Source organism: Rhamphochromis sp. 'chilingali', assembly GCF_963969265.1.
Source record: "Rhamphochromis sp. 'chilingali' genome assembly, chromosome: 7".
Lineage (NCBI taxonomy): Eukaryota > Metazoa > Chordata > Actinopteri > Cichliformes > Cichlidae > Rhamphochromis > Rhamphochromis sp. 'chilingali'.
In genome coordinates, this window is record NC_137934.1 from 17,493,635 (window position 1) to 17,514,485 (window position 20,851).

Below are 20,851 nucleotides of genomic sequence, written 5' to 3' on the forward strand. Positions count from 1 at the left end.
GAAAGGGCTGATTACATTTGGAAACTGCAAATTTTTCTCAAAGATTGAACTCTGACTTTTGAGTTACAAAGAAAAGACTGAAACTATTTGTATATTTGAAGCTGTTTTAATTAAACAAGCACATTGAGAAGGAACAAGAAGCAAGTGAAGCATTTCTCTCCAGTGGTACATTTATTAGAGAGTATATGGGTGGTGGGGTGGCACACCAGGAATATGCAGGCTCTGTAGTCCTCTCACCTTTTCTCAATAAACACAGACGAGGGCAATAACATGATGGTTTGTGTCATATAGAAGTTTGAAGGAATAAAACGAGTCCACTAGCACTGAAACACAGAAAGGATTTTTGCTGACATTTACACTCGATGGGCTCAATGTGGAAAAACTTTAAAAACTCGGGTGCATTAGCAGACATTTCTGACCATTTATGTTTTTAATGGAAGGTCTAAAAATGCATTTCTTTTTATTGAAAATTTCCCCAAAAGAACGATCAATCCACAATGAATTCTCATATCAAAAATATATCAATAGGTCTATGGCTACACAAAGAGAGAAAACACATACAATATCCAAATATGTACACGTTGTATGTGAGCTGCTTTTAGCAAATTCATTATATACACAAAGACTTTAGTCTCGGCATTATTAACCCAAACAGGAGCACAGTGTAACATCACTGGCTGGCCCACACTGTAATAATATTCAGTCCGATTAAGTTGAGAAACATGTTTTGTGACAGGTGGGGATGCCCGTCCTGAAGGTGTGTTCGTGCATTGTAGTGCTGTAAAAAATATTTGAGTCTATTTTAGCGTCCGTTTAGTTTTGGCTGTGTTCTCGATATGATTGAAACACCTGCAACAGAAGAAAGAACAATAAGTGGCATGTTCAGACATTTCTGAAAATACATTTAACTCCTTCAGTGCTGACTTTTTCAGCGCACTGAAAAACATTCCAACATTACATGTTAAGGAAAACAAAACATTGAGAATCTGACCTACAACTTTTCCTGTCACATGACCTGAGGTGAGTGAGGGTAATCTGCTGAAATTAGGTGCTTTGAGACCATACAAATATTTACTGCATTACAGGAACTCTGAGTGAAGTAGGTGTACTGTTACTGGTCCAGATGTGTGTCTGCTGTTTGATCGACGAATGAACGGAACACTGGGAATCCGGCATTTAAAGAACATAAACACTGATAAAAAAAAAAATCAGCCATGTCAACAAACACTCAACTATCTTCCTCTCATCTGAACTCACAATCACAATGGTAGCAGCTGTTTCAGATAAATCCACAGCAAAGCAAAACATAAAATAAAGAGGCTGAAACATGACTACAAGGAAATGAAAGCAACATGAGGTGGTGCTGCATTTAAACCTCTGCCTGGCAATTACATCACTTCAGAGTTCCTCTTAACAGTGGTTAGTAAACTGCTATTAATTACTGACTTAAAATTTGTGTATCTCATTGTGTGGATATTGTGGATTATAAAGGCAGGAACGGCTGATAAAAACACTGAAAAGGTTTGGCTCATGCCTGCCTTGTTCAGATGGTTTCTACTGGCAGAAGCAGTGAAAACAAGGACTGACAGTCAGTACGTTTCACCGTATTATTAAAAACAAGGAATAAAATTCCTATTTCTGACCCACCTCTCTGAATGCTGCTCACTAAAGTACATCTTGTATGTGTTTTATATAATAATAATAATGTGTGAGACTGCAACTGACCTCTTTAGTGGATGCTCTGTCTCTGGACTTTGGAACTTTTGCTATTCCCAGAGTCCTCACTGTGTCGTTTGCCACTGGTCTGAGTGGTGGGGTGGTGTTCAGGCCCTAAAAAAACATAAGAGCACATTTCAATAAACCATGAAACTATAAATTTCGACTAAATACAAAAACATGGCTTAAAATGAAAACACTCTTTTAGGGGTGGCGTGCAGTGATGGTCAAACACAGGACTGGGACTCAAGTTTTTCAACCAGTTAAGAAAGATTAATAAAAGAAATCATCATCAATCAGTGAAATGTTTCACTCGCACCTTTTTGAATTACAGGACCAGGATTCTGCTGCGTGCCTTGAGTGTAACACATCATACTGGTACTGGCAGCGTAACCTGGAACTTCAATTAAGATTCAAGGATTAGCAGCGAAACACTGAAGAAGATGCATGAAAGGATGCAGTTAATGCATGAAGCACATAAAGTACGCAAAACTCGTTCCACTTGGGGACCGGTTTCATATTGTCCAATCAACTGGAATCCTTTTTTTTTTTTTTAAAAAAAAGCTGCTTTCAGGTGCTCCCTTATTTACTTTATTTACCAGGGGTCACCACGGTGGGTATGCTGCATTCTTTAATGCTGGATGCCCCAGAGGCACTTGTGTCTCCTCCTGAGATCAAACCACTACACTATAAAACCATTGTGCAAACACCTGCTATATGTTCAAATATCCATCCATTGTCTTCCACTAATAGACTGACTCTATCCCAGCAACTCACATTCAAACCTAAGGGCAATTTACAATCACCAGTTAACCTAACAACACTCACTGCATGTCCATCCACTCCATGTAGACCTGACAACAAATCAACACAAACAAATGTACTTCCACGTGTTATGAAGGTGTAGGGGCAGTGATAAGCATCGCCACCTCATAACAACAAAGTTTGGAGTTTAAATCAGCTGGTTGTGTCAGGAGGAAGTCCTTTTACTTTTCTACTAAATTTAGACTTAAAGGGACCACTGCTCTCTTCTTAATGGTGTGTGAAATTTAGCACAGTCATGTTCAATGGCTTTTCTCTGGGTAGCAAAGAGCCAAAGCTTCCCAGCTAATCAGCACGCCTGTTATTGAAGGAAAATATCCTGCAGGGTGAGCAGATTATTTTTCTTAGAATGACAGATGGGTGATGGTCAGCTGCAACTAAAACTAACTGTCTTGTTGTTTAGACTCATAAAAATGTAGAGTCTACAATAAAAAAAAAACCTGGAAACTGAGATAATCAGTGATACAGTCCAGTTATAGCACCAGTAAAAGCGGCACACACAGGAAAATGATAAGCATCAAGTGGATAATCAAGTGAAGGTGCACGGGTAGTTAGTCCCCACCATGTTGGTGCATGCCGACGCTGGTTTGCGGATCCCCCTGCACGTACATCATGACACCACTTTGCCAGTCTCCCTGGGAGTGAACTGGCATCTGATAGGCTGAGAAATAAATAAAAGAACAAACAGGTCTTCTTCAAAGAGTTCACTGCCAGAGGCTACACAGGAAGTCATGAAACATCCACAAGTTTGAAGTGTCAGAGGAGGAGTGGGTCTCTGTGCCACTTACTAGATGGAGCTGCAGCATCACGTGAAGTCTCAGAGAATCGCATCGAATCTGAGGATGCCTCAGCGTTTCCATTTCCATTTCCGTTGCCATTAGAGCCAGATGGAACTGTAGCCAAAAGACCTGAAGACACAGAGAGTTACAGAGTTAGTCCAAAACATACACAAACAATAATATTAAAAACACCAAATTAAAACACTGAAAATGTATATGGTTTAAATACCTCATTTGTAGATATTTATGCTGACTTTGAGTTTTTTTTCATTACTACTTTTGAGACATTTTAAAATCACTGACTACAGTCCAAAATAAGGCATTTATTTATTTATTTATTTTTAAGTGAATCAGGTATTTTCATTTCCAGCTTTATAATTTTAATCTTAGGTCTAGGAGAGCAGCTTTGTATGATTAACAATGTCTAATAGTTCTTATTGCGCTTTGGTGCTGCCCATCCAAATTAAAAGCTTTGAACAGAAGTGGGTGGGACTTATGAAAGATATCCACTCTCAGTGACACCATAGAGATGTCAAGATGTGGCATTACTGGGATTATTTACACATCCCAGCCTTGTTGAGCTTTTAATATGAGCATCCATCACTGTAGAAGTGTATACATGACAGAAAGCAAGGAAAAGCCTAATACCTCCACTTCAGAGATATTTGTGGGGTTCAGTCTGTTATTGGAAAGCTGATGGAGCAGAGTGTGTGACATGGACCAAAGGATTGCAAATGACACCAAAGTAGCAGTTTCAGTTGTGTTGAAAAATATTAAAAACAAGGAAAGACTTGTTCTGAAAAAATCTAACTGCAAATCACTGCTTGTGATCCATCAGTTGATCTTTCTTCATTTTAATTTTAATAATGCTGTATCTGCATCCTTACCGAGGCCTCTGTAACAGGAGAGCTGCTGGTAGATCTGTTTCATTCGCTCGATGTTGAGACGGCTGGCCTCTGCATGGTGCACCATAGGCTTTGGATAATGTACTCCAATAATACATTTGGCTGCCTTCTGCACAACCTCTGGAGCGTTCCAGGGATCATAAATATACTTGGCTGGAAATCCCCTCAGAATGGGCAGGTAGCGGCTGGGCGGAGAGATGAAGAGGTTTAGTTGGCATGTGAGTGGGATAATTAATTTCCAGGAAAAGCGTCAACTGCTATGGTGGAATTAACCACCCAAATGTTAGATGGAAATCTCTCAAACACAGACTCCTCTGATACCTTATTTTTGAGTAGGCACACATTTTATTGCTTGGTTGTGTCTGTTTACTAAGTGAGATAATGTGTGTCACAAGAATTTTCACTAAAATGTTTTTTTATGGATTTAATTTTACATGATAAAAGCCTTAGATTTACTCCTGCATTGTAAATTTTTACTGCTCTTGCAAAAATTTTCAAGTACAGATGTTTTGACAGATGCAACCCTACCGTATGTAATCTCCGTTGGGGTCTGTGCGGCGGCCGAAACCCACAGGGCAGTAGCAGTGGAAGAACTGCTGGAAGAAAGAGCTGCAGGAGAGCCACATCCAGCTGCCTGCATTCACACTCCAGTCTGCATCCAGCAGCAGCTCCTCAAACACCTGAACACACAATCAAAAACATCTCAGATCGACTGGGAAGCAATATTTGGTCCTGCTGAGATGGTTAACAACAAATGAGTCAAGTGTTTGAGTATGACAAAAAAATGACTGTGGGTAAATTTCTGATTAAATATATACAGTTCCCTGATGTCAATTAGCTGCTCCGACAGAGAGGATTTCATGCCGCATTTGGACTGCAGCTGGAGACGATAATCTGTCTCCTGCTCTGTTTTCTGGTTGCTGTGCTGCTAGAGCAGAGCAGAGACTAACGGGCTGCAGTTCATTACAGTTCCATTACAGTTAATGCTGAGGATTAGTGACTTACTAAAGAAGCAGCTGATTATGCTGATCAGCTATTTATTGCCACAAGGTGCTTAGAATATTTAATATTTACTGGGAATAATAATAATGGCTATTAATTTAAAAATGCCACTGTGTCTTGAAAGGAGCGGCACTCATTATGTAAATAAAATAAAATACTATTAAATAGGTGCCAGTATTTTTTACTAACACAACAATATTGGCACTTATGGTATAAATTTCTAGTTGATATCTTTTTGTGTACACACATTTTTAGAAAACTTGACCTCTGACCTTGACCTACAGGTCTAGGGCACCAATATTCAAACTCATCTGAGATATTCAGTAGATGGTATCACTTTCAAAAATACCCCCATAGGGTAGGGTTCAGTCTTGTATTTGCAACCAGAAGAAGAATACAAGTCTCAGACGTTTGTGCATAATTTTAGATTATTAGACGAGGAAGCTATAGCCTCCTTGTACATACAGTCTGTTTTCAGCTCCTCAGTGAAGAACCATTTGGGCTTTTCAGGGCTTTCGTTTGTTAAATGTTCATGAAGAAAAAAAAAAAAACGCATAAATGTATTAAGTAGTCCATTACTCACTATAAACAGTAGCTTCTAAAAGCAAAAAACTAATTTTGGATGCAAGCAAGTAAACTTATATTCTATTTTTAAACTCCCCAAGTGGTGTTTGGTATGAATTAAATAGAAACCAGATACTAGCATTACTCCCATCAGAACAATAGTAGGACACTGTCTACCTTCATTCCCTCCTCCCAGCTAATCCACAGGTCTCCTCTTGTCAGGAAACAGGCCACAGCATGCCTAGCCAGGTGGTGGATCCAGCCTTCCTGCCTCAGCTGGGTCATGATGGCATCAATCCAGGGGAAGCCGGTGCGGCCTTCTGCCCACTTGGCCAGCGCTTCGGGGTTGCGGTCCCAGGGTATCTGAACGCAGATGGGGTTACTCTCCATCTTGTCGAAGCAGGGGTTGTTGGTGGCCGCTGTGTAAAAGAACTCACGCCAAAGCAGCTGACCGTAGAGCGAGAGAGGAGGGGAGCTGTTCTTCTTCACCTTGTCAAGTAGGAGAAAGACACGTTACTGTCTGAGGCAGTCAGAGATTTGACTACACCAGCTGTATATTACGCAGGAGGGTTTTTTTTTGTTTTTTTTAAAGGAAAATTATTATTATTATAATGTGCAATGACAACTTTATTGTCATTGCACATGCACAGGTACAGGGCAACGAAATGCAGTAAGTAGTACTAGTAGTAGAAGTAGTAGTAGTAGTAGTAGTAGTGGTAGTAGTAGGTAATGTGATAAAAGATAAAGACTAAACCACTATATTACTTTAGCTCATTTACATATAAGCACTTGAGTCCAAACATACAACGAAAAAATTCAAGAGGGAGGCAGTACTGGTTAATTCACCTCATTACAGAATAAACTGTGAATCATTACATGGCAAAATAAACAGCCAGAGCATTAAATCACCCCTGCAAATATATCTGATGTCACAGTACTGGGTGTACCTTCCATGACTCACTCCTTGTGTTGGGTTTTTTCCATTACTCATATCTGTTATGGGCCCCATTTTGTAGACAATTGGTGTGTGTGTGGGTGTCTGGCCTTGCCACTCGGTCATCTCCTGTTCTGCCATCAGACTGTACCCCCAAAAGCTTTCCACCAATGATGCTCTCAGCCTGGTGATACGCATACCAAACTCACCAGCATGCCTAAAAAGATTCCAGCTCAGTGCAGCACCACTTAACTTACTCAACAATCAGCCAAATCGCAGCCTGCTAATACCAGCCACGGCCTTCAGTCAGCCCCACTGCAACCATATAGTAAATCCCTGTCTCTTGCACTCAGATCTGAGTCAGTGTTTTCGATTCCTCCCTGTGAGGTAAAGTGTCTAAAAATGAAACATGTAAAAAGGGACAAAAATCCTTCATCTTTTTTCTTATATTTAATCGAAAATAAATAAATAAATAAATAAATACAGTAATAGTTTACACTTAAATATTACACCAAGAATGGGGACTTGGAGTAGCGCTATTGTTTCCAGGGCAGTCCCAGGACTCACTGGAGAGATTATATCTCGCAGCTAGCCAAGAACAACTCTGTGTCTCCCCCCAATGAGCTGGAGGAGGTGGGCACGGTGAGGGAAGTCTGATTGCTCTGCTTCAGACTGCTGTCCCTGTCACCCAAACCCTGATAAACTGCAGACAATGGATTGATTGACAGATGGATAATCCACCACAGCATCAAAAATCTGCACTTGACTCTGATATGCATACTGGTTTTAATTACTACATTCACCAAGATGTATGATGACCTGGTTAATTTTCTTTTTCAACAGCTGTTTTATGAGAAAATTATTTCAATATATTAATCATTTTATCAGTAAAAAAAAGTTCCTATTAATACAAGGAGAAGATATGCTGGAAACCTTCTCCCCCTGAGCGTGAAAGAAAAATTACCTTAATTACAGCGTCTTCTGTTCACACTTCAGTTCAAACAATGTTTTACTCTCCTAACAAGGTTGGGAGATTAATCACATTTTCATTTTCATTTTAATTCAGGCCATCCATTTTCAGAAAGATCAAACAAGATGGTTAAGATATTATGACTATCGATTGTTTTTCTTGTGTTACAAATCCTTATCACCTTTTCCATAAAGCACAGCGGTGTGCTTTAATCCACCCTAAAAGTCAAAAGTTGCTAACAGTTTAGCTGAGCTGGGCCAAGAATATGTAAATAGAGCGCTTTGTCAACAGGATTGATGGCAAATAATTTTCACAATGGGACACATGAGAAAATGGGACTTTTGTGGGAGGGGCTGCACTAATAAGCTTATAAAGAGATCAAATTAATATTGAGCAGAACCAAGTGCAGTTTGTTGGTGTAACCCTCCACTACAATTGTAGTTTCTCATGTGGCCCCTTGGGAAAATGAAATGGTGACCCCTGATCTAGAGGAAATAAAAGACATTCATGGTTGATTGCATCTGCCCTACCTGAAGGTTTCTCACCCAGTCGGCTTTTAATCCTGCAACATGATGTAAATTCTGACCAGGACGACCATTGTCATATGACAACTGTAATTCTGGTTGTCAAGAGGATGACTTTGTTCACAGTTTTGAATCTGATTTACACATCAGGTTGGGTTCTTGTGGAACATATCCTTCATATCCTTATTTAAAGACTTCAAAGATAATTAGAAACCCAATTTTTTAAGTGTAATTAATTAAGTATATTCCTACACACTTACCTTCCTGTAGAGGTCAGTAAGCTTAAAGTAGAAGAGACGGCAGGAGAGGCAGCCGAAGCGCAGGTAGGGGCTGAGGCCTGTGGGGCTGGCAAGCAGTGAGTTGGCGTTCATTCTAGGACGTTCAAAGTTTGCCACCCATGCCTGATAGGAACAATCACATGAAAACCTGAGACTTGTATCACAGCGAAACTCATTTTAAATGACAGAGCAGTGGGATTGTACTAAAATAAAAAATGATTTAACAAAAATTCTCTGCTCGATTTGCCTGACCTTCCTCTCCAAGTGCCTCTCAAGTCGTGTGAGAGCTTCAGTCTCTCCTCCTGGCCACACAGCTGAGGACAGGCCTTCAGTATCAAAACCTGCAGGGGTCAAATTAAAACTCACATATTATCATTTTTCATATATTTTTAATTCCCTGAAAAGAATATGTGCAGTTTATACCATTTTAGTAATCTTCATTATGACCAGAAGAGGGCAAACCAACACAACAAGAGGGTTAACTACATGTGTAGGTAGATTTATTTAAAGAGGGCTTTTTATTCCTGTCCTTGATCATTTTTTGTTTTATTTTTTTTATAATTCTGTTTATTAAATTTTTATAGATAAATGAACAAAAAAAATACAAAAGAAACAACAAAAAAGGCAAGAGTAATCAGTAATGCAACAGGACAGTGTCCTGTGTTTTTTTTTATGAAGAAATACAACAAGTAATATATGAATCCATATATGAAGGCCAAAAATAGGGCATGTCCATGTCCATGTTATGTGTTTAAATGCAGATTATGCTCAAGCCCCAGAAGTTTCACTAGTTTTCTTTATAACTGCTGAGAAAATATATTTTTGTGTTTTTAAGACATTTTTAAACATGAACTGCTAAGGAAGATATTACCCCTAACTAATTTTAGACATAAAAACAGAATGAAAAAGTTATTCACTACTACTAGAAATAAGTTTAAAAAGCTACAGAAAACCCAGGTAAATCTAATAACTCACTACTAATGTTGATTTGAGCAGATAATATCTGCTCAGTCATATTTTCTTACTACAGTTAGATTAATATCTGACAACTCTTTCCTCAAATCAGCAGCTATGTGTAAAGTCTGACACAGGACTCCTATTCTACCCTTGGCATCATAATCTGTATATAAAAGATGGACATGTTACTATATGAATTATTAATTAGTGAGGTCTGGTATAAAGCCTCCAACTTGGAATTGTCCCTAATGCATGCGTCCATCTTGGTGGTGAGTAAGAGTGAATCTGATCCAATTTAAGACACACCTGCAATTACGTCCATCATTTACATGCAGTTTATGTTTGCTGCACAGACTGTATGTAAATACAGTAACAGCTGCTGGGTCTAACAATCTCTGGTGGAAACTCAGCTTTAGACGGCTACTAGTAGTGCTGCTTTTTTCCACAAATGAAAATTACTTATTACAATTACATTTCATTACATAATTTAGACCTTACCGAGTTCCTCCAGGGAGGGGACCCCAAACTTCTCATCATGATCTTCAGACAGAGGGGTAGTGCATTTCCCCATTATCTCAGCAGTGATGGACTCCGCAGGCACCTCCACAGGGTCCATACGACTGATGAGAGTCTGGAACCGCTTGTAGGTGAGGGGAGACTGACCCCCATTTAACTCTATGATCCTGCAGATGCAAAGATCAGAAACAGATTCATAAAAAAAACTTGCTCAGGACAAAGAACAATATGACAGCACTGTTTGTTGTGGTAAGGTGTGATAATAACTTACTTGTCCAGTTCATAGAGTGTGTGGGAGGTGCGAACTGTCACCTCAACTCCAGCCTCAGAGGCCAGCTTCTTAATAGCTGCATCTCGCTCTTTCCCAAAGGGCTCAGAGTCGTATTCATATGACAGACGAGTAATTTTCCACTCCTGGAAAAAAGGAGTAAATCGTAGAATGTTTAGGATTCACACAAAATGTTTGAGGCACTGTTGGTTGTGCAGCTTAAATCAGATTCAAGTTTCACCTTGAAAAGTCTGGGAAAGACATCAGTGGGTTGGCCTCGGATCACAAACAGACGAGAGTTGAGCTTACGGAGGCTGGAGTCCAAGTCCTCAAGACTCTGCAATAAGAACCTGCAGATGACAAGGAAATCTGTGTCAATGTTCATAAAGATGCTACAATATCAGTCACTGCATGATGAAGGAGTTTGATTAGGGAGTACAACTATTGATTTTAGCTTATACAGGCAAAAGGTAAAATGCCCTTAAAAGAGTAGAAGTTTCCATTCACTTTGCTCTTTGACATTTTTATACAGCTGAATTAAATGAGACCACTCCTTCAAAATCTTTTTTTCTAAATTACCAATTGACTAAGACATACCAAACATCTTATATACTGAAGATTTGAAGTCAATGACCAAATTACATGAAATTATCTATTTTTATTGCACTTTATTGAAGATATATCCTATGTAATAAAAGACCTTTAAGCTCTACTCAACTTTAATCTGATTTGCACACTAAGGAAAAACTTATCTTTTCTTATCTGCCTACATATAAAAAAATGTGTAAATTAACTGAAGTTGATGTGTGATGTATTTGCTTGTTGCATGTACATATCCTGTCATGCAAACTCTAAAAATATCCCTTCAAGACCAAAAATACATAAATATATGCTATAACTGACATTTTTCATCTGACTTTTAAACTAGATTTTTTTTTTATATCAGTTATTCAGTTTTAAATGCGTTTATTCAATCATTTATTGAGCTATTCCTTAATTAAATTATGTTTGGACCTTTGTCTCTCAGAAGGAATAAAACTAATAAATAGTTATAATGGGGAAATTACATATTTGTACAAATAGATTAATGCCAATATATATCTAGAATCCTATTATTTCAGAATATTATTTATATCAATTTAATGGCATATCAGTTTTTTTTTTCCTATTAAGGCATTTCTTTACTAATTTTTGATTTTGGCAGTTTTTGGTCCCCCACATAATTTCACCTCCACTTTGCATGAACAAAGTTTGACAAGACTTATTCCACTATTGTCATAGCAGATTATTATTACGTTCTTGTTTTTCCAAGTTCAAATTTACTGTCCTTGCTCTACATAGCCCACGTTGATAAAATGTAAAATGTTATTTCTTTAAGTAACAAAAACAAGACATGTAAGATTAGCAAATGTACACCAGTGTGGGACAAACTGTGGGGTAAAACAGGACTGTTTAGCTAAAGCACAATATCTCTTCATATCAAGTGTCCCTTAATTAAAAAAAAAAAAAAAGCCAAGGCTGAACACACACTCAAGGCTGAATCAAGCAGACGGTGCATGAGTTGACCAACCCTCATCCATGAGTTTAATCATCTCTGTATGCAACGTCAGCCATCATTTAAATACAATGTGCTGACCTAACTGGTGGAAGTATGAACCAGCATTAACATTTTATTGGTTTAACAACAGTGCAATAACTGAACTATAGTATAATTTGCTTCTGTTTTTATATGTTCTCCAAAATAAAAAAATACCAACTGTAAGCATCAGAACACACACCCACAGGTACACACACATGTAAACACAAAGCGGCAGTAATGTGGTGCTTCCCGTTCTGTTGCTATAGGTAACAAAATTTGTAGGTGGATGCTTCCTGTATCATTCCGGTCTAATTATGTCTTTTACTGATAAGACAGCCAGGTAAGGGCTTCTAGTGAACTTTATGTAGTTTTCATTATTATTAAAGCTTAAATACTTTGCAAATATTATTCAGCCAGGCACCTGACCTAATCTATTGTCATGTAAAGAACACAAGGGGTGTGGGTTTTAAGGTTTTATGGTAAATAAGGAAGACATTTTAACTGCATAACCGCAACATAGGATCAAAGCCGAAAAATATGTAAACAAATGTCCCCAAACTAACAGTAAACAGAAATACAGGTATTAACTTACAGGGAACTCTGGGTATCTCCGCTAAGACTACTGGATAGGCGGCCAGAAATAAATGGATGGATGGTATTTATTAATTGTTAAATCTATTCATTTGTCTGTGTATTACGGTTCTTCTGAAACTCCAAAATTTGTTTTCCTAAACGTATTTTTTTTTATTCTTTATGTATTATATATGACATGGGGGGTCAACTTTGTGGGTACTGGCTGAAACAGGAAAGTAAGCCTAGAGCCAGGAGATCGGCAATTTCATGTATTCATGGGAACATTAACTTTTTTCTTTTTTTTTTAGATTAAGGCCTCTCTGTACACCGCACTCCTCGTAGCACCAAGCAAATGATTCACTCTGGCAAGGTCAGAAACTCTGCCGAGACAAATCGTGGATAATGTCATTATATGTTGATAACAATTTGACACAGGAAATACATCGCTTTCGCAAGTTTTTATTCAAGCTTTAACAGTGCTTTGAGAAATGATAATATCATATCAGTGTGACACAAAGCAACTGAAACTTCATTAATGATAAGAGTGAATTGTTGTTTAAGACTAGCTACAATAGTGGTGTCTTTGTTGAGTGTGAGCTACAGCACAGCTAACAGACTTCCTACATCTTGAACCAGATTATTCCTGCCAGTCCAAGGTCATTTCCTATGCCAGCTGCTTTGCTCTCCTGACCTGTGAAGACAGTTTGATTCTGCAAAGCTAGACTCAGACTACTCAGAGTCCTTAAGCTATGTTCATCTATGGTATTCAAACAGAGACAGAGCTGTGCTGGATTCGGTGTTAAACGAAATCCATTCATACCTGTTTTTCATTATTTTCACTCCTACATCTGTCCTATTTTTCAAACAACTCCACAAGAATTTCAACCAAATGAACCTTCATAATCATGGGCCACCCAGCATGAGAATTTCAACTAGCTTAAACAGATCTGAAAATGGATATCAGATGGATGCAGCTTTGTTGGGATTAGTGTTCAAAGCAGTGTGCCACACCAGAGTTGGGTCTTTTGCAGAAGCAGGCGTGCAGAAGTAGGTCAAAAGGAAGAGAGAAATGGATAGGTTTTTTTTCTTCCTAACACACTGACCTACTTATGCTATGCCTGTCGCTGGTGGAAAGGAGGGAAAGTTATAATGATTATGTCATCTGGCATTGGCCTACCTTAATCACTGAGGATCACCGCCTACATCTCAAGAAAAGGGAGTGCTCGCTCTTTAGCAGGCAATTCAAATGATAAAAAAAAAATGTGCAGAAACAGGTGCCAGTTATAGCAGCTGCAGGCTACAGGGAGATTTTTACAGCGCCCTCATATTTTGGACCTTTGCTTGGTTTAACTTTGAGTAAAGTTTACTGAGATATAAAAACCAGAAGCACAGCAGTACAGTGACACGATTGAAACAAAGCAGTATATGCCATCTTTGAATTCAGCAAATTCAGTCAAATAAGTTATTAGCTTTTTGGAAACATGGGTCAACAAATCTGAACTAGGCATTTCCTTTATGCTTTATTTGTACTGGGAGAATAATTAATATATTTCACCCAAGCTCTATTTTCACCAGGTGAGTTTTTGGACTACAAATAAGAGATTCTGGTCTTACACCATGTTACATGTCTGATTTGTGCATAAAAAAATTAAATAAAAGGAATGAATCAGGGCATGCTGAGTGAACTGCGTGGGCTCTGCGTCAGCCCAGGCTGCTGTTACATAACTGCAGAAGCATAACAACATGGATGCTCATAACTGGCCCGACTTTTATGCTCCCCTTCTCTTTAAGAGACGGCATGGGACTACAACGCAAACCAAAGCTCACGACGGGAACAGAAACATAAAACACAAAGGGAGACCCCTACTGTACTTTAAACCTCAGGGGTACTTTCATTCATCCAGCACCTGCCTGTAGACCATAAAAACTGCCAAGTGAGATGCTGCATTTTCTATACAGAAGCAGGAAGCTGAGTTCTACTGAACATATAAGTAAAAAGGATCCCAACTGTTTGTTTTTACTAGGGAATTTTCCAGAAAACTGTCAGCCATTGGGTATCAGACCATTAAAGTCAACGGTCCACGCACTTATCTCCAACACATGACCCTGTAAAGCTTTATATACTTCTTTGTAGAGCTGGGCGATATATCGAGTTTTTAAAACATATCGATATATTTTTATACGAGATATAAGATGTGACAATATCCTTTATATCGATATAGTCTATGTTACGTTATAATTATAGTTGTGGAGCCGCAAGTTTGCCTCTCTTTCGTCCACTTTTGTCTCTACGCAACGTTACTCCGCCTCGCCTTCACTGAAGACAACTCCCCCTCCTACCCCATCGCTTCACGTGCAGGCAGCGACAAGACGGACACGGCAAATCTCCGTTAACGAGTTACTGCGCATCGCCCCATGCGTGGGGCTGGACGGCGTCAACGTGCTAACGAGCTAAACATGCTAACGAGCTAACCGCGCTAACGAGCTAACAGCGCTAACCCTAAAATCCTTTCATTCTCTCAAAAGTTGATAGCGCGCCTTATGTATGAATTCTGGTTGTGCTTGGTGGCCGCGAACCGATTTTATGTGGTACACGGCGTTCAGCAATCTGTCAAAAATGTTTGAGTACGACTTTGGTAAGCTACGGAGCTGCACCGCTTGATAGATTGTCGGCGCATTACGGCTACCGAGGAGCTTCGCGGAGTGATACGTACTGTGCATCAACGTAATATTACCGTATTGTGTGTGTATAAGGACCATAAATGGCACCTGTAAGAGACGTGGTTATGAAGCGGATTTCAAACTCCAGGCTATCAGTCACACAGTAAAACTTGGGAACAGAGCAGCTGTAAAATCTGTCTGTCTTTGTTATTACGCTCAGCGTCTTTTAGTTTACATTTTGACTGCACAATTGTGAGCTCTTTGTTTAGCACAAAAACAACCTTGTTTTCTTTTATTTATGGAGCATTATTATTTAATGAATGCTCATAATTTAATTTTGAGTAATTTTTCATGTACATCTGTGCTGTATGTTAATAAAAGTGCCTGTGTGACATCTGGGACACAGCTTTGACTAAGAACTCTTTTTGTTCTTACTTTATGGCTTAAAAAAATATCGAGATATATATCTTATATCGCCATCCAGCTAAAAAATATCGAGATATGAATTTTGGGTCATATCGCCCAGCCCTACTTCTTTGTGTCACTAGACACAAGCAGCCTGCTACTATCTTGGTTGTGAAACAATCGGAGACACATGCTGACAGTCTGGAGGTCATGAAATGTCAGTTACATAAAATTCTTCATCATAAAATCTTTAGAAATGTGGGACTATAGGGTCAAAAGTAGACACTATATAGTCTTATGTCATTTTAAGAAAAGCCAAGAAATATGCAAAAATAAAACAGCCATCTAAAGTGCATTTTTAGCATCTAAAGTTTAGTCCGAACAGTTCAGACTAAAAACGGCAAACCTCAAGAGAATATGAAGATGCTTAAGATCCTTTCCCACATGTGGAACACAGCAGGAAATAGTGTGCTAAGATGCATTCACACAACTGATAATATTCAGTGTGGTTTAGGCAATAGAGCTGCCTGGACAGAAGATACAGAAGGGAGGATACATGACCCCCACTTGCTAGAAGTAAATGCGCCAGATTATTGAGAGTATCTTGGTAGCTTGCAGATCCACGTTTATGATATTTGAGGTGAGTGTCAAGATGTGAAACAGGCAGTAATGTGAGAGAACAGAAGCTATAATATACAAAGAACTTCACTGTAGTGAAGTGTTAAAAGCAGTGAAAATTCTGTGAGGCAGCCATTTTTTGTTACACATTTGTGAAGTGAGAAAACAATGTTTTAAACTTTGATGTTTTTTATTTTCTCACTTCTTCCTCTTTGTGGTGAACTCTGCTGTCACAGCCTTCCTGTTCACAACAGCTTCTCAACCAGCAGACATTTAACCTACAAACAACTTCATCACATAGGAGGTATACACACAAATGCATCTCCAGAGTCTTTGCATAGGCTGAATTCCCTCTCTCTTCACACCCAATGCTTAATTCTTACACCATCATAATCTGGCATCACACTGACCCTGTATTAGGGAGCTGGTTGGGTAAATATCGAATAAACCAACTAGGTCAAATACTTGCGTCCTACCAAAGTTCATAGATGCAGTGCACGTGTGGAAACGGCTCAAAGCAATTTAGCATTTACAGCTCTGTCTGAGATCCGTACATTCATGTGTCTAATCTTTACAGAGGAAATATTTACTGATCCGAATGTAATTCACAATGCTACAACCATGTAACACAAACCAGTTAGTATATGTGGTTTGTGCTGAAATGAGTCAAAGAAACTGAATATGAAAGTGTTTGAGATCTGCTGATGTGCAATAAACCACTTTATAAACAACAGTTTAACATTATATCATCAGCTGAAAGTCATTTAAGAATAATTAGAGTTTACCAGGGAGGTGAAAATACTGTTTACCCATCTGAGATCTTAGTCACCTTTTGAAGGACAACGTAATGTTATAATTTATGTGTGTAGTCAGTATTCATTATGCCTGATCTAACTGATATAATTGACGTTTCTCCTGGTTTTGATGTTTTGTTTCAAAGTGATAACTTAGTGAAGATTATAGTTTAGTGAACAATACATGAGATGAAGTAAGTGAGTGCAAATATATGTTAGTGACCTTATATACAGTTTATGTCATAATTTGCTGTACTTTGCTATACCTCGTATATGTAGGTCAAAATTCAGGTGACAGTGCAGCAGCTCTATGGCCTCTTTTTGTTTGGTTCATTTAGAAAACACCCAGGCTTTCTTTGTTTGCAAAAACAAACAAAACTTGGCAATCAACATCTCAAACAATGTAACAGCTTTGACCTCAAATGCAAGATAAAAACCAGTTGGGCAATGCTTTGCCATGCTATTCCTTACATACTTTGTGATTTTGGCAGAAAGTCTTGTTCCTCTTACTTTAAGTAATCGGGGTTTTTACAGTTCTCCCAAAAAGATTTTGATTGTATTTTTCTGGGTTCATAATTCCATCAATTTTGACAAGATCTCCAACACCACTGTCTGAAACACAGCCTAGCTCACATGAGAATCTCAAACATGTTTTCCATATGGATGTATACACTTACGGTTGTACCTCTCTCCTGACCTCTGTACATTTCAATGATGGTGTGAAAAAATTTCAAATTTGGATTTATCACTCCATCAGACCTGTTGCCACTACTTTTTAATTCAATTCTTGTGTAATTTGGTAAACCTCAGCCTTTTGTCCCTGCTTCCTCTCCTTATTAAGAGTGGCTTTTTGACAGCCAAATGACTGAGGTCATTTTTGATAAGACATAAGATAAGATAAGATAACCTTTATTAGACATCAGTTAAGAGTAGATGGATCAAATGTGTCATGTCTTTGCTGGATTTTTTTCATGTTCCTTAAGAACGTGACTTTCAGATACTGTTTATCTACTATTTTTTTTTAGGCCTGAAACAACTTCTTTTGTCCTGAGCTTGTCCTATTTCCTCAAATTTTTTAAGGACACAATGCACACCATGTCAAGATACCACACATTTTCAGTTAATACCTCTTCGGGGATCACCTTGTTGGCACAAGAATAGGTTTTTATGCCTGTCAAACTGTTATCTTACTATATTTTAGGCATTTGTTAAATATTCAAATAAAGAAATGAGAGCAAATTATGTGTTTTTGTGACAGCCTGCTAGTAACAAAATGACAAACAATACAATTTAAAACTGGTTTGTTGCCATGTTGTATGTGATTTGTAGACAACATTTGTTCATCCCTTTAGTTAGGGACCTGGTCAGGTACAAAGACTGGACTCAATATAGGTGAAAAAGCAGCTAAAGTCTCAAGAAAAATGTTGAAAGATCTTCAGCAAGCATGGAGAACATTTCACAAGACCACTTAAAATATTACAAATAATCTAGCTCCTTGGAAGCTAAATATAAGACTTTTGCAAAGTACTGCATATCCTGTTGCTATGTTATTACAGCCATTAGGAAACACAACAGCCAGAAAGAGACATGAAACCGTCACAAAGATACACAAAACAACAATATATGCTATATGTTATGTAAATGGATACAAATGTGCCGTTTGCAACCGTTTTTAATCTTGTGCTGTTGTTAATGCATCCTGTTGTGCTACATGTGTGGTAGCGCGTGGTTAAATTCACGCTTCCCTCACCTCCACCTGTTGATGCCAACGTTGGAAGAGCCCGCAAACCAGGGGTCGAGGATGTAGACGCAGCGGACCGTATCCGCTCCCAGCAGAGATTCCTTGAGCGACGGGTTGTCGTGGAGCCGCAAGCCCTTCCTGAACCAGTGGATCGTATTAATGACCATTACTCAACTGGACGAGTCCTTTTCTTCCTTTTTGAAAGAGGTCAACAGTCTTTTGGTGCTCACTCGACTTTTATCCCAACTACTCACTCACAGTTTCTTTTAGGAAGAAAAAATATCACCTTGAATAAAAATTGGTTTGAAAAAGAAATCCTTTTGGGGTTCAATAACGCAGTCCAACTTTTATAATTATCCTTGCTCTAACAGAGCTTTTTCCATAGTGTCGAAAAATGTAGAAACCGCTGGCTGCTGAACCATTTGGGCTCGAGGCAACGCGCGCGCTCCGGCAATATGACAACTAACGCGGCGGGCTTTAGGACCCGGTGTGCTGCGGAGAAGTAGAGCGGCTCGTTGTATAACTTGTTTTTCTGAATGATGAAAAAATTAACGTATAAATATATGCTAACACTCCTGGGCGGGCCTGCTTTCTACAGATATTAATTAAGTCAAACGCAATAACAGAGTACTTAACTGGCTTGTAATCTAAACCCACAAGACACCGTGGCAAGACCGGCTGTTCCGTGCCGCGAATACCAGGGAAGCTGGTTATGTAAAATACAATTTCTAACAGAAATATTGTAAAATTCGTCGTCCTACTGTTAGCTAGATCAATACTTAGCCGTTATAACCGCTTCTCGATTCCGTATAACCCGTCTGCCTCACTGTTGAGCTGATATTTTGAGCTGCGACCTCAAAAGATTTTCCTTTACAACGTCCACGAATAGCTGCTCAACCTCTTCACCGCACCTACAGCCGAGACTCCGCCCACTGCCAACGTGCGTAGTTCCGAGCCTTCTGATAGGTCCGAATCGCTTTGTGCGTTTCGCGGCGTGGTCACGTTTTTCCAGCGTGCTTTCTGCATGCCAGCATGCACAGATAACTTACCCGCTTGGTGTTACTGATGAATTATGACCTCTTATGGCGGACTGAACGGACATAGCACGTCAGCGGGTCAATTAAGTTTGGCTAATAATAATCTTAAGAGTAAAGCAGACTCGGAAATCTTAACCATACTCGAGTGTTTCTATTTGTATACTTCATGTTTTATAACAGGTTAATGAAAAAATAAAATAAATACAAATATGAGTTACAGAGGTTACACGCACAGACTTTAAAGACTTATTGGGGTAAAAATGTGGAGCTTTAACAATAAAAAAGAGTCCTCATCAGTTGCAAGAGTGCACTGGCTTGTTTATACTAAAAGAACCCGGATGTGCACATGAAGTCCGGCATGATCGAGTGGCACTCGCTTCCTTGTCAGTGTGTGTGCATGTGTGGTCTAGTGCAATAAGAAGTGTAGCTCGTAGTTAACATGATATGAATTCTCATTTTCTGAATTTGCTCTTAAATTTGCCCAACCTACAAACAAAAGACAGTGAACTTGTGAAGACTAGTTTTTATTTGTCACTTTATATGTTCATTACACTACATTTTCTTTTTACCTACTTAACCTCCTATATTTCAGAAAGCTGTTCCAATTGCCTTGTTTCCTGAAAGGTTTCATAAAAGTAAACGTGTACATCTGAATATTGTTAATAATAATATTAGCGGTAGTAATCATTAGCAGTTGTAGTGGAATAGGAAATGTTATACTCTTTATTATCCCGAAAAAGAAATGCGTCACAACACTCTTACATAAAACAGCTTGTAATTATGCAAGATGCAAAATGCTGTCTTGGCCTGTGAAGTAGTGCCGACTTTTGGCCACTGAGGGGCAGTATAGTATCACGTCAGTAGGCCCCCTTACTTTGCTCATGATGATCAATTGTATCGACACATGATAATGACAAGGCCTATGTAAATGTGATGTCATGTATTATCATTATTCATCATAATGATATGGAAAATAAGAAAAAGTGCAGTTAGAACTTGGAAATGCAAATTTATATTATACTTATGATCAAAATCCAGAAATTATCTTACCTTGAAATTCATTATAATTATTATTATTACTACATAAAAGAAACAAGGAAGAATGAAACACACACACACACACACACACACACACACACACACACACACACACACACACATATATATATATATATATATATATATATATATATATATATATATATATA

General features: G+C 38.6%; 1 protein-coding gene across 2 annotated transcripts; it reads right to left on the minus strand.

Annotated features, from left to right (window-relative positions):
- Positions 1-140: 140 nt before the first annotated feature.
- cry1a (cryptochrome circadian regulator 1a) lies at positions 141-19,524 on the minus strand. Of its 2 annotated transcripts, XM_080886135.1 has the most exons (14): positions 18,616-19,524; positions 10,477-10,585; positions 10,239-10,381; positions 9,950-10,134; positions 8,747-8,835; positions 8,477-8,617; positions 5,966-6,277; positions 4,751-4,902; positions 4,205-4,407; positions 3,327-3,446; positions 3,101-3,199; positions 2,036-2,116; positions 1,726-1,830; positions 141-849 (listed from the first exon to the last, which is right to left on the minus strand). In XM_080886135.1, exons 1-13 carry the CDS (start codon positions 18,771-18,773, stop codon positions 1,730-1,732), a joined length of 1,893 nt encoding a protein of 630 aa, XP_080742261.1. In that variant the 5' UTR covers positions 18,774-19,524; the 3' UTR covers positions 141-849; positions 1,726-1,729. The 2 variants fall into 2 exon arrangements, with proteins under 2 accessions (XP_080742261.1, XP_080742262.1); XM_080886136.1 differs by lacking the exon at positions 2,036-2,116.
- Positions 19,525-20,851: the final 1,327 nt, after the last annotated feature.

Bases quoted from the DNA above. Each gene is read 5' to 3' on its own strand.
- cry1a (XM_080886135.1), bottom strand. From the start codon at position 18,773: ATGGTCATTAATACGATCCACTGGTTCAGGAAGGGCTTGCGGCTCCAC. The intron at 10,382-10,476 runs GTGAAACTTGAA...CCTTTTTTCCAG, and splicing joins TCTTTCCCAGACTTTTCAAG to GAGTGGAAAATTACTCGTCT. The intron at 2,117-3,100 runs GTGGGGACTAAC...TCTTAATTGAAG, and splicing joins CGTCGGCATGCACCAACATG to TTCCAGGTTACGCTGCCAGT.